At 42.7% G+C, this 11,824-nt stretch overlaps 1 protein-coding gene across 2 annotated transcripts; it reads left to right on the plus strand.

Annotated features, from left to right (window-relative positions):
• Nucleotides 1-295: 295 nt before the first annotated feature.
• On the plus strand, nucleotides 296-10,254 carry LOC147639895 (dehydrogenase/reductase SDR family member FEY-like). 2 transcript variants are annotated; one of them, XM_086775123.1, is made up of 10 exons: nucleotides 297-428; nucleotides 1,020-1,058; nucleotides 1,167-1,365; nucleotides 1,497-1,608; nucleotides 4,874-4,991; nucleotides 5,180-5,316; nucleotides 8,395-8,496; nucleotides 8,598-8,690; nucleotides 8,885-8,957; nucleotides 9,508-10,253. In XM_086775123.1, exons 3-10 carry the CDS (start codon nucleotides 1,184-1,186, stop codon nucleotides 9,780-9,782), a joined length of 1,092 nt encoding a protein of 363 aa, XP_086631249.1. In that variant the 5' UTR covers nucleotides 297-428; nucleotides 1,020-1,058; nucleotides 1,167-1,183; the 3' UTR covers nucleotides 9,783-10,253. The 2 variants fall into 2 exon arrangements, with proteins under 2 accessions (XP_086631256.1, XP_086631249.1); XM_086775130.1 differs by lacking the exon at nucleotides 1,020-1,058 and having other exon boundaries at nucleotides 296-428; nucleotides 9,508-10,254.
• The last annotated feature ends 1,570 nt before the right edge of the window (nucleotides 10,255-11,824 follow it).

Consider the following 11,824-nt stretch of genomic DNA (forward strand, 5'->3'; position numbering starts at 1 on the left):
CATGAACATGCATACACATGGACACACATATGAACATGTATGAGTGTATGCACATGGGCAATAAAGTGTGTATGACATACATGAAAAAAAAATAAAATTGTTAATGGCATCTCTTAATGGGGTGGGGTAGAGCGCATAAAACTTGTTGAAGGCTAGGAACTTAGGAAGATTGTGTTTGTAACTAGGATCTAAATGGATAAAATAAAGAGAGATGATGGGGGACCGTTTGAAATGATCTTTATTGATAAATTAATAGAGCAGTTACAGATCACTCTACACTATACAATCCGTGGAGCAATGAGAGTTGGTGAACTCGTCTCGTCGAATGAAAGGAGGAAGAGAAAACCTGCGCGTGCCTGGACAGCTTCTTGCTTTCCTGTGTCCAAGAAATCCTGCAGCAAATCGCCATAGCCGGGAGCTCTGTAGCGGTAAAACTTTCCCTTCTTTTCTTTGCCTTTCGCCATTCTATAACGCTTCGCTTCTCTGTCTTTCTTCCCATCGCCCTAGCTCAGTACAAAGCTGCTTTTCTTGGCCTTCCCCCATAGCCAGAAATCTTTGATTCTCTGCTTTTCATTTTCTTTCCATCATCGTCATAGCTGAATAGCCTTGCTTCCCTGCTTTCTATCATCTCCATAACCATAATGCTTTGCTTTTTCTGCTGCTTTTCTTCGGCTTTCCATCATCGCCATAGCTGGAAAACTTGGCCTCATAATCGGCCATAGCCAATTCACCAATATAACAGTATCGCGGAGTAGCTTAAGGCTTTCCTTGCCTTTCGCCATAGCCAGAAAACCTCTCTGTGCAGAAACCTAGCATTTCTAGGGTTTTGGTAGGTTGTAAGGATACTTATTCTCCTAAGTCGTGTAAGAAAGGAAGAGCTTTATGTGCTTTGTTTCCATGTTTCTCCAGTATTAGCTAGGGTTTCAACTGTGTTATCTCTCAGATTATCAGTTGCATTGCCATATCCAAGTTTCTTTTGTATTAAAGATGTAATATTACTAAGAATGTCTTATTTACAGATAAACAACTACTGAAATCCTCGAAATGCTTTAATTTAGGTAATAATTAACTCAAATGATCTCATCAAAACTCCGTAAACTGCACGTTTGCATGAAATTTGCACCACTGTTGAAGAATTATTGAGTGGGTAGACTCTGATGGTGCAGATTGAAGACAAAACGAGATGAATAGTGTTGGTTTGGGTTGGGCAGAATGGCTGTCTGCTTGGATTCATATCACTAGTGAAACCTTGTTTCAGAGAATCTATACTCGCCATTTACCCAAGCGCCTAGCCTTGCCAAATCTAACTGGTCTTACGTGTATAGTAACCGGTGCCACCAGCGGCATCGGCCTTGAAACTGCAAAGTAAGCCTTTCTGCCTGTATAATTGGTCTTGGGTCATGCACTAAGTATACTTTGGAGAATTGTATGACCGGATATCACACACCTTTGCATGTTAATGCCTGCTTAATAGTTCCTGTGTGGGATGATTGCAGACAACTCGCGGAGGCAGGAGCACATGTGATTCTTGCTTGCAGGAATACCGTTGCCGCAGAGGCCTTGATTCAAGAGTGGCATAAACAGACCAATATATTGCTAAATGTTGAGGTAATAGGGAATTGGATTAGCTCTCAATAATCTTGTCATAAAATCAATTCCACCAGCCTTGATTGTTAATTGCAGACCTTAATCTTTAAGCCGTGTAGGAATATGCCGGCATGCAATATGATATTGTTTCCGAGAAGTTACATCCATCATTGTGGGGAGATATGACTCCGTTAAAAAAGCGTGGCTTTTCTTGTCTTCCATGAGCTCTTCTTTCGGATGCCCTTAGGCCTGCTTCAGACGATGCAGGGAGAAGCTGTATTCTGACAAAAAGCTGGCAAATCTGTTGGCTATGGCTTTTGTAAGGAGGGAGAGTGGCACCTTGCTGCCACCTGATTGGATCGTGATCCTGGATGAGCCCTTCTTTCAGAAACCACCCTCAAGATTGCTATGTTAGTTCCATTTTCGGAATCTCGAAATGCTTCGAGGCCAGTTTCTCCTCCTGTAGGTGTTGGCAAGTGTTCAATTTGGCAAGGTCTCTAGAACCTTCATTAACTTATGTTCTAGCGTGCATGTGACGTGACAAACTGCTACATAATTGGTTAAAGGCTTAGTTGGAGCATAGTGTTATTCATTTTGAAACATTCTAAAAGGAGCAGCGAGAAGGTGTGAGTGCAACAATCAAGTGCTGATCCAGCCTAGTTCGTTAGTCTTTGGGAAACAACTTCTCAATCTAAATTTGCTACCAATTCAACGGAGGGTATATCAACACTGTATGAAGCAGCTCTCTTATTCACTGGAACAGGATTAGGACAGCAACACGATTCTCACATGTCAGCATTGCTGGAAAATATTCTGAGCGGCTGAGTTGTTGTACAATTAATTCAGGGCCTGTCAAAATCCCCCACGATACGGCAGCTATTGTCAAGAAATGTTTGCCTGGCGATTGCGAAAGGACTCTAAGTAGGCGTTCTCTGACACTTCAGCATATAGAGAATGCCCTCTGTTTTCGGCACATATATCTGCACATGTGTATTTTACTTCTTATCTATCATTTTAGTAATGCTGGAGCTATTATACATATGATAATGACCGCCTCCCCAAACAGCAAATGTGAGAACTGTTATTATCATAGACTGTGCGCCATTCTTTGATACATATGTTTTTCTTAGTTTCTCATGGGGGGAGAACCCTTAGAGAACAGGGTTTAGCCTTCATTAAGTTGGTCCAGGATTTACTCCTGTCCCTCCTTCAAACGCTCCCCGAATCCCTACGTGAATGAGAAAGAGGCACATGGCTTTTAAACAAGAGCTATCACTTGTGCTGAAGACAACCATTGTGCATTAGGCTTCAATTAAGAGCCCTAGTGTCCAGGTGAAGTGCCAAGAGACTTTGATGAGAACAATTTCAATTATGCAGGAAAATTTAGACAGCAATTCCAGTCAGAGAGATTCAATGAATCTAGGAACTCTAAAACGAGTGTGTTCTAGCAATCTTGGCAATTACATCTGGGCTGAAGCATGTTACTTTGCTCCTGCTTATAGTTCAATAGTGGGGAGGAGAATCATTCTGGATGCTCCTCCTAGATCTGGTACATCTTTAAATCTTTGGGAACCCAATCTTTCGATGGTGATGGAAACAGCTGCTTTGGAAAATCTGCCGATATTCTGGTCACATACATCCTTAGTCATTGAACTCTTTGTTATTCTTTCCATTTCCTGCAGCTTTGGGAATCACCCCCGTCTTCTAGAGCTTGTGTTTTTGTTGTCAAAAACTGCTTATCACACACTCGTAAACAAAACTAGAGCATACCTAAGAGCTTGAAGGAATGTCTTGGTGTAATGGTTTTTGTTTAGCTTCCCTAGCTGTTGGTGGGAAGAAGGGAGGAAGAAGCTGCATGGCCTCTTATGTAGCTAATAGATATATGCACATATATGTAAATATATATATACATATGTATGTATACAACACACACACACACATTAGAGGGGACAGAGAGACCCTAGCTGAGACTCCCAAGCTCCTCATTCAGACCCCCTAGCTCCTTGTTCATGTGGACTCACCATGCACAATCCCTTTAGAGATCCACCTGCCCCCTGAGATCCCGTCCATCCTCTCTCGTCACCTCCATATCTGCGATTTACTCCAGCGCCATAGGGCGGCATCTCCCAACCCAGTGGACACTGATTCCTTGTATGATGTCATTAAAAATGATGACACACGATGAGATGGCTCCAAACTACTCACTTTGTCGAATGCCCTTCCTGTCTCTACCCAAAATTGGTGGGAAGAAAACCCTTTGAAGAATGGTAATCCTCATGGCATGCAATGTTGTCTCTGTGGAGATAGTTGGGTCTCTCACTTAATCAATCCTCGGTGACCCTTGGAAAATTCTCTCTATAAAACTTGAGCTTCTTGGGAAGTTCAGGTGGCGACCAATATATGAAGAAGTGCCAAATTGTAATGGATAATGCGGTAGCTCTTTTGCCATGACAGATCCAAAAGAGGGGCATCAAAGGGGGAAGATGATCGAAAAGAGGGGCATCAAAGGGGAGAGACGATCCGTCTAAAGGCCATGTGACTCAAACTAATGGATGATGTGGGAGCCCTTTGTGTCAATTGCCTGGAGGACTCCAGAGCCAGCCTTGAGTGGCAATCTTTATCTATTATGTTACGTGTAGATGTATGTGATGTTTCCCAAAGGGGCTGCTCTGAATTTAGCTAGTACAATCTCATGTGACAATGGCACCCAGGGCTTATTGTTGATCATATAGCCTCTCTATCTGCCTCCAATCCTCCACTTCCAAATCTGGCAGCGGCTAGCCCCTAGAGTGACCTCGCTGCAGGGCGAACAAAAGTGTCAAAAAGCCTGCATTTGGTGATAGGTTTGTTGAAATGAACTTGGAGGCACCATCTCTTCAAACAAGTCAAGGCGGCATATCCTCTCTTCAGGCGGGCTGGGCAGCTGACCCTATGACAGATAGGGCCAGAAAAGATATCCCGGAGGTAGACAGATGACCTTACCTCTGTATGTGAAGGACTATGGGCTGCAAGACTCACTGCGAGGTCTCTCCCATCACAAAAAGCTTGCAATGCACCCTGATGTCTCTATAATCCCATGACTGAATTCAAAATGGGGACTAGGTCATCTGCATATAAGGGAACGGGTAGTACCATCATTTGTCCTAAGCGTGAGCCTATGCCTCGCAATGAACACTGAATCAAAGGCTGTTCTGGAAGTTCACAAATGAGAGAGAGAGAGAGAGAGAGAGAGAGAGCGAGAGTTTTGTGATGTTTATAAGTGATTTAACAACTTTGGAAATTTCAGGTTATGGGATTGAATTTGCTTTCCCTTTCTTCAGTGAGATCTTTTGCCATGGCTTGGGAGGCACATAAAGCTCCTCTTCATGTCCTTATCAACAATGCTGGCATATTTTCCATGCTAGGTGAGAGATTGAGTAGGTGCCCTTTTTGCTCTGTGTATATTTCCAGCTGCAAAATTATTGGTTCATTTTTCAATAAATTTTCTTTAAAAAAATTAAGTAATGTCAATGAAACATTATAAATCTTGTAAGGTTATATTACTCTTTTCTTATTTAAAAAAACAGCTGGCTAATTATGTGAGACTTTTCAGCACCACAGAAATTTTCAGAGGATGGGTATGAGGAACACATGCAAGTCAATCATCTTGCTCCTGCCCTTCTAACATTATTGCTTCTTCCATCTTTGCTCCGGTCTGCTTCCTCTCGCATTGTAAATGTGAACTCAGATGTGAGTCCTCTTGCCCTATTACTTTTTTTGCATCATTTTCTTCCTTTTTGCTCTTTGTTGTACATTTTGAATCTCAGAAGATAAGAGAGAATTAAAAGAGGTTGAATGGGCAGGGTACATAGCTTGCAACCATGAACCCACATAGCTTGCATGAACAAGGGGGAAACACATGTAGCTTGCAAGAAGGGGGTGGAATGTAAAGAGATGAACTAAGAAACTGAAAAGAGAAACTAGTGAAATGACATCATGTGCATGCCCAAGGGGAGTTGCACATGGACATGAGTTTGACTTGCAGCTGCCTATTGGCAAGTTCCAAGGGCGTGTTTGGACCAAGAGGGCAACGTTTTGTGCACCGGGATAGTGGGGCAGCTAGGCGCCGAAGGTCCAGAGAGGTGTGGACAGTTTAGGCACATCCCTTTATGGTCATGTTCATTTGGCCTAGTTGGTAGTTGGCTGACCAGTCCTACAGACACCTTTATAAGGGCAGGCCTGAGGTCATTCTAGTCATAGTCCATACACAAGAATATGCAAAACCAGAATCCAGTGCAATGAAGGGCAAGCTGTGGGTCATTAGAAGGTAGTTCTTCAGTGGGACAGGAGAATTATCAGTTTAGGGTATGTATCTAGCTAGATTTGCAGAGCATACAACACAGATCTCAGTGTATGATCTGTGGACTTATTGCATATATTCATGTTTTGGTCAGATCAGCTTCTATGCGCATGTGATATTGGTATCAGAGCATCTAAGTCAAAACATCAGAGCATTCAAGTCAGTTTTGCTAGCTTGCAGGGCAGCCAATATTTGCAGCCAGATATGTGCATATAGTGTTTGTGTTTGCAGCCAAACAGCATTAGGGTTTGCGTTTAGGCTTTGTTGCAGCCAGGTCAAGCATAAGTCTAGCATTAGAAGAGTATGCATGTGTCTGGGTTCTTGTAGTCAGATCAGCATTTGCTCATCATGGATTCCATAGTAAAGAAGTACTTGCAGAAACTTGATCTCATAGACGAGCAGTCCTGTTGGGAACGTGAAGCCCAATACAAATGGGAATACTTAGAATGCCAAGCGCATTACACGGGGGAAGACGAAAAACTTCTAACTCGATACAAACAGGAAGATGGATGGCCGACCTGAATCTGATTTGCCATCCGATCTCTATATAAAGGTCAAGGATCATATTCATCAGCAGAGGAAGGCAGTTCTAGTCAGTGTTTTCTCATAGAACAGCGTTACAATCTTTTGGTATGCATGTAGCTAAGTTTGAATATCATGCAGGATTTAGATCTATGTTTCCAAACCTGCATTTATCATTGTATATATCCATTCATTGCAATATACAGTAGTTTAGGTCTCTCTCTTATGTCTTCTCTACTGTATGTTAGTAGTTTTGATTAGCGCCAGTCCGTGTTTTGCTACTGATTTACTCTTCCGTTGTTGGCACACGTCACATTGATATTAGAGCACCTAGGTGCATCCTTGGGTGGCAAATTTTGGCATTAGGGTTTGCAGGAAGTGCATACAATAAAAGTGCATGCAATGAATTAAGGTTTATGTTTTTGCATAGGTAGCCAAATAGGGTTGTGGTTTTGCATTTGTGAATGTGCATTAGGGTTCTCTACTGAAATCAGAGAGAACCCAAATGAGTTGGCAAGAGTGTCTGAGAGAGACCCAAGCACGAGGCGCACATTTGACAACATCAAAGCTCAAAGACAAAGGCATAGATGTGGAGAGTTCACCAGACTTCTCAGTTCCCATCTAAGGAGCACATAGCTGAAGTCGCCATATGTCATAATCTGTTCAGCAGTAAAGAAATTTTTTTCTTCTCTTGTACAAGTTGCACATAAATCTTGTGTTAATCCTCTTTGTGTGAGTGTCAGTTGCATTACACCATGTGTTGTGTTTTCTTACTCTAAGATCTATTGATGACGTTGCTTGGAAAAGTATGAATCTTCCAGAGGAAGGTGATCTAGTCCTGAGGTAGGACTGAAGAGGGGAGATATGTTACATCCTTGGGGTATGCTCATTACGGTATGGGTCATGCAAGGTGTAGCATGGGATCTTCTATGGGGTGTGCTCATTACTGTATGGGTCATGCATGGGTTAGTAATTGGCTATACTGGGAGTTAGCAAATACGGCCATAAAAGCAGGGTTACTAATAGTGCTTGGGGCCTATATATGTGAGTGGGTGTGCAAATAAGTGAGTGTTCTGGATCTAGAGGTAGATTAGCATCTGTTGAACCACCTGTTGTTTTGTGTGTTATGTGTCTGCGGTTTGGTGCTCAGGATGAAAGTTGATCACAGGTGGCCACACAAGGGAGTAACACCCTCCCCTCCACCTATTTGGCTTGCAGTTTTTGTAGCTTTACTGTGGGATGGAAGTGCCATTTGTTCCAGCACAAAACTAAGTAGCAGTCATACAGCAAATACGTTCAGAATAAGAAAAGAGGGGAAAATCTTTGGCAATAGTGGAAGGCACTTAATTATGGATGACAGTGAGAGGGACTTAGTTTTGGATGACAGTGAAAGGCACTTAGCTATGGATGACAGGAGGTAGAAAACTGCAGCTCGCTAGTCAGGCATCGGGGGTGAGTTTTGGACACCAAGAACAGACTCTCGAGCCTGAAAAGATGAACACGAATCCATATGTATCTGTTTTTTTTCTTACTGGATGAAAAGTTTTGGACACCAAGAAACCTAGCGGACTCTCGGACTCTCGAGCCTTACATGATGAACATGAATCCATAGGTATCTGTTAAATTATTATTATTTTGGATGGAAAAAAGATGAACACGAATCCATATGTATCTGTTTTTTTTCTTACTGGATGAAAAGTTTTGGACACCAAGAAACCTAGCGGACTCTCGAGCCTTACATGATGAACATGAATCCATAGGTATCTGTTAAATTATTATTATTTTGGATGGAAACTAGGCCTTGCTTGTTTTGGTTTAAAAGGCCATAGTTTGACTCTCGTAAAGATCAAAATCAATAGAAACCCCGCCCGACCCCCCACAATCATCATCACCATCACCATCACCACCACCAAACTAAACTCAGCTTTTTTCTTGAACAAAATCAGATGGAATGCTTTGGAGCAGTGGATCCTGATGATCTAAACTTAACTGCTGGAAAGAGAAAATACAGCAATGTTGTTGCCTACTCAGGAAGCAAACTTGCTCAGGTTTAGAATTTAGGTGGTTGTAGAATTTTTCCACTTACACTGAATTATAGAACCTGCCTATTTTGTTGTCATAAAGGTATTTATTCTTATGTTTTCTACAGATTTATTTCAGCAGTGTTCTTGAGAGTCGACTTCCTAAACTATCCGGTGTACATGCAATGTGTGTAAATCCTGGCGTAGTGGCAACAAATGTGGTATGTTGCGCATTTCCTTGGATATGTGATCCATCATCTCACTCAATCAAACGTGCACATCTGTTACATAGCATATCTATGCATGCATGTGAGCCGGTTTCAGCACACACACCTCCATATACGTCTAGAGAGCTCGTTGCAATACTCTGATGTGTGTGCGTGCTTACAAAAAAAGTTTATCTCGTGAATTGCAGACTCGAACTTTGCCAAAGTTTTTACAAGTTAGTCATCATCATAGTACCATCTTCTTTTTCAGTCCTCTTGAAGGTATCTATTTCTTCTCGTGTTGATGTGAACCATTGCAATCTGGTTTAGGTAGGTTTAACAGCATGCACACATGGGCTTTCTCTCTCTCTCTCTCTCTCTCTCTCTCCCCAGAGCGCCAAGCATGAATGCCAGTGCCTGGCTAGTGGTGGCAGCATGTAGCATCTCTCCTTATTTTGGCTTGTTAATATTAGCATGCAGCATTAAATTAACTTCAGATCGTTAAACCAATCAACGCTACTGAGGGTATTATGTGCTTTTATGGTGCATATATAATGCTGGGGACAACCCTTGTTTTGCAAGGGATCAAAATGTAGGTAGGGCCTTGCAACCTATGCATGTTTGTGTTCTTCCCTTAACCTGGATGCTGGTTCTATGCATTGTTAAGTTTACGCTCCTAGATGAATTCAAATTGTAGGTAGGGCCTTGCAACCTATGTATGTTTGTGTCCTTCCCTTAACCTGGATGGATGGTGGTTCTATGCATTGTTAAGTTTATTCTCCTAAATGAATTCAAATTGTAGTGTGTTTACTGTTTCTTCGCGGCGGTGCAGGAGCAAGAAGTGTGCTATTTTGTGCTACAGCAGATCAAGCATTAGAACATGCAAAGGGGCTGAGGTCTGAGAATTGGCCTGTCTGCTCTCTTTTCTCATCGGACTGCAAGCCTAGGCTTAATGCCAAGAGGGCTCGCGAAACAAGCAAGGCTTTGAGGGTATGGGAGAGCACTTTAAAACTCACTGGAGTTCCTAGTGACTTTTTGGAGAAATTATTATTGGGATGTGGAGACTTTCCTGTTTTTAAGCAAAATTTTGAAAAGAATAACAACTAAAATCTTATCAATCGTTAGTTTTGGCAATTTTCAAAAACATGGTCAAAGAAAAAAACAGTGTTTCAAAATTTTGGGATATAGAGAGCAATCTGGTCATGCCTTTTGCTTGAACTACCTTGCAAAATGTCACCTAAATGCTCCTCCAGCAGAAGCCCTTGAGAAGGCAAGATAAACCCCCGAGTAGGGGTTATCTAGAGCCAAGCAGGGAAGTAAAACCTTGCAAACTGTCACCTAAATGCTCCACAAAAGGGCAGTGACTTGAGCAACTGCCATTGCCTAGGTTATGTGTTTAGCTGTACTATGATGCTAAAGGGCGATGCATTGTATTGTGGATGATTTAAAATGTGAAATGTACATGGCTTTTCCTTTCCTTGCCAGAAAAAGCACAGACATGGCTAAAGCCATTGTTCATGTGCACTTGGGATTAGTCGGTCATGTTTTTTATGGATGCATCTGGGCCAAGGAGGACAACTGGCTCCTTGAAAAATGAATTTTGGGAGCTCATGTAGGCTATGTTGAACGTGCCTATGGGGGTTCCGGTAGAGCTATAAATGAGATAAGCCTACCAAATAAGGGGCCTTCACACACGGTCCATTGAAAGGCAAGGCCCTGGCCCAGCACAACCGACTAGTACTTACAGTTGATTGGCCCATCGTCCGCCCTCATCTTCACAAAAGGGTTGTGAAGATGAGGGCGGACGCTTTAGGGTTATATTATTTGCTTTCTCTTTCTAGAGACATGAAAAGGTTGTGGGTCCACTGGTAACATCCTTGTGCTCATTGGACAAAGTCCATCGTTCATATGTCCCTGGCCCCACTGACATTTAGACAATGGCCCCTCATAGGTCCCCCCCCCCCCCCAAAACCTTTGAGCTACCTTGAGAGGCCGGACACTTTAGCTTTGTTCGTCTGCAACTTGTGTGAAGATGCACGCGGACAGGTGAAGCAATCCTTGCATGTTGATTGGAGGGACACAAGTCCTCAAACACGTACGAAGCCCCCTAAGCTCTTGGTGGAATACTTTAACAATGGGCTTGTGGGTATCAAACCAATGAATCCGGTCATTGAAGCCTTAGACTTTGCACGAGACCACAAATAGGGCCAAGGAATGTGAATGCTATAATCGGGTCACTGAAGAGCCCATCAAGGGCCTATTCCTTGAAATGTGTATGCAAACCATTAGGAATTTTTTGGACCCAAAGAGGGCCTCTTGGATTAACTTTTGATTAGGAATGGACCAATAGGAAGAGGGTTGGGTGCACATTTTTGACTTCTTTGACCCTAGGGGGCCTAGGCTTTGGTTTGCTAATGGGGCCTAATTATTACTCTTGTCCCCTTACCTCTTGGGCCCAAACTTAGAGGTCCCCCCTACCTAGAATCGCGTAGATTAAAAACTTTAAAATTTGAAAATTTTTAATTTTTTTTCAAAAGTGTGTTTTTCCTCTCAAACTCCCCTCCAACATACTCTAGGTTTGGAAAGCTCATTTTGAATCTCTTTCTTCCTCTTCTAAGCTCTCCATTGCTGCAGAAACTCCATATTGCTGTAGAAACTCCATCCCTCTCAAGCTCTCCCTCCTTCTCAAGCTCCCTCCCTCTCAATCTCTATATCTCTCTCTCTCTCTCTCTCTCTCTCTCTCTCTCTCTCAAGCTCCCTCCCTCTCCATTGCTGTAGAAACTCTATCCCTCTTTAGTCTACTCTAGGTTCAGGAAGCCTATTCTCAAACTCTAATCCTCTTTTAAGCTTTCCATTGTTGCAGTGAAAACCCTGAACTTTCTCTTCTCTCCACTCCTCTGTTGTAAAATAAGCTTTTCTTTTCCCTTCTTCTCTTTTCTTACCACCATGGCCTCTTCTAGTAATGTGAGAAGACCTAGGGAGAAGGTGGAAGAGCTTGTGCTGCATAACATAAGAGATGAGAATGGAGTTTGGGCTCCAACAAGATTCAGGGTTGGGGCTTGGGTCTACATGCAGCCAAGCCCTAAAGGGACCACATCGAGTGCGTCAACTGGGGAATATGCTACATCATTGGAAGGGGCAGCTACAAG

The sequence above is a fragment of the Cibotium barometz genome, chromosome 3 (assembly GCF_041138505.1).
Source record: "Cibotium barometz isolate CiBa-2024 chromosome 3, ASM4113850v1, whole genome shotgun sequence".
In the NCBI taxonomy this organism is placed as follows: Eukaryota; Viridiplantae; Streptophyta; class Polypodiopsida; order Cyatheales; family Cibotiaceae; genus Cibotium; species Cibotium barometz.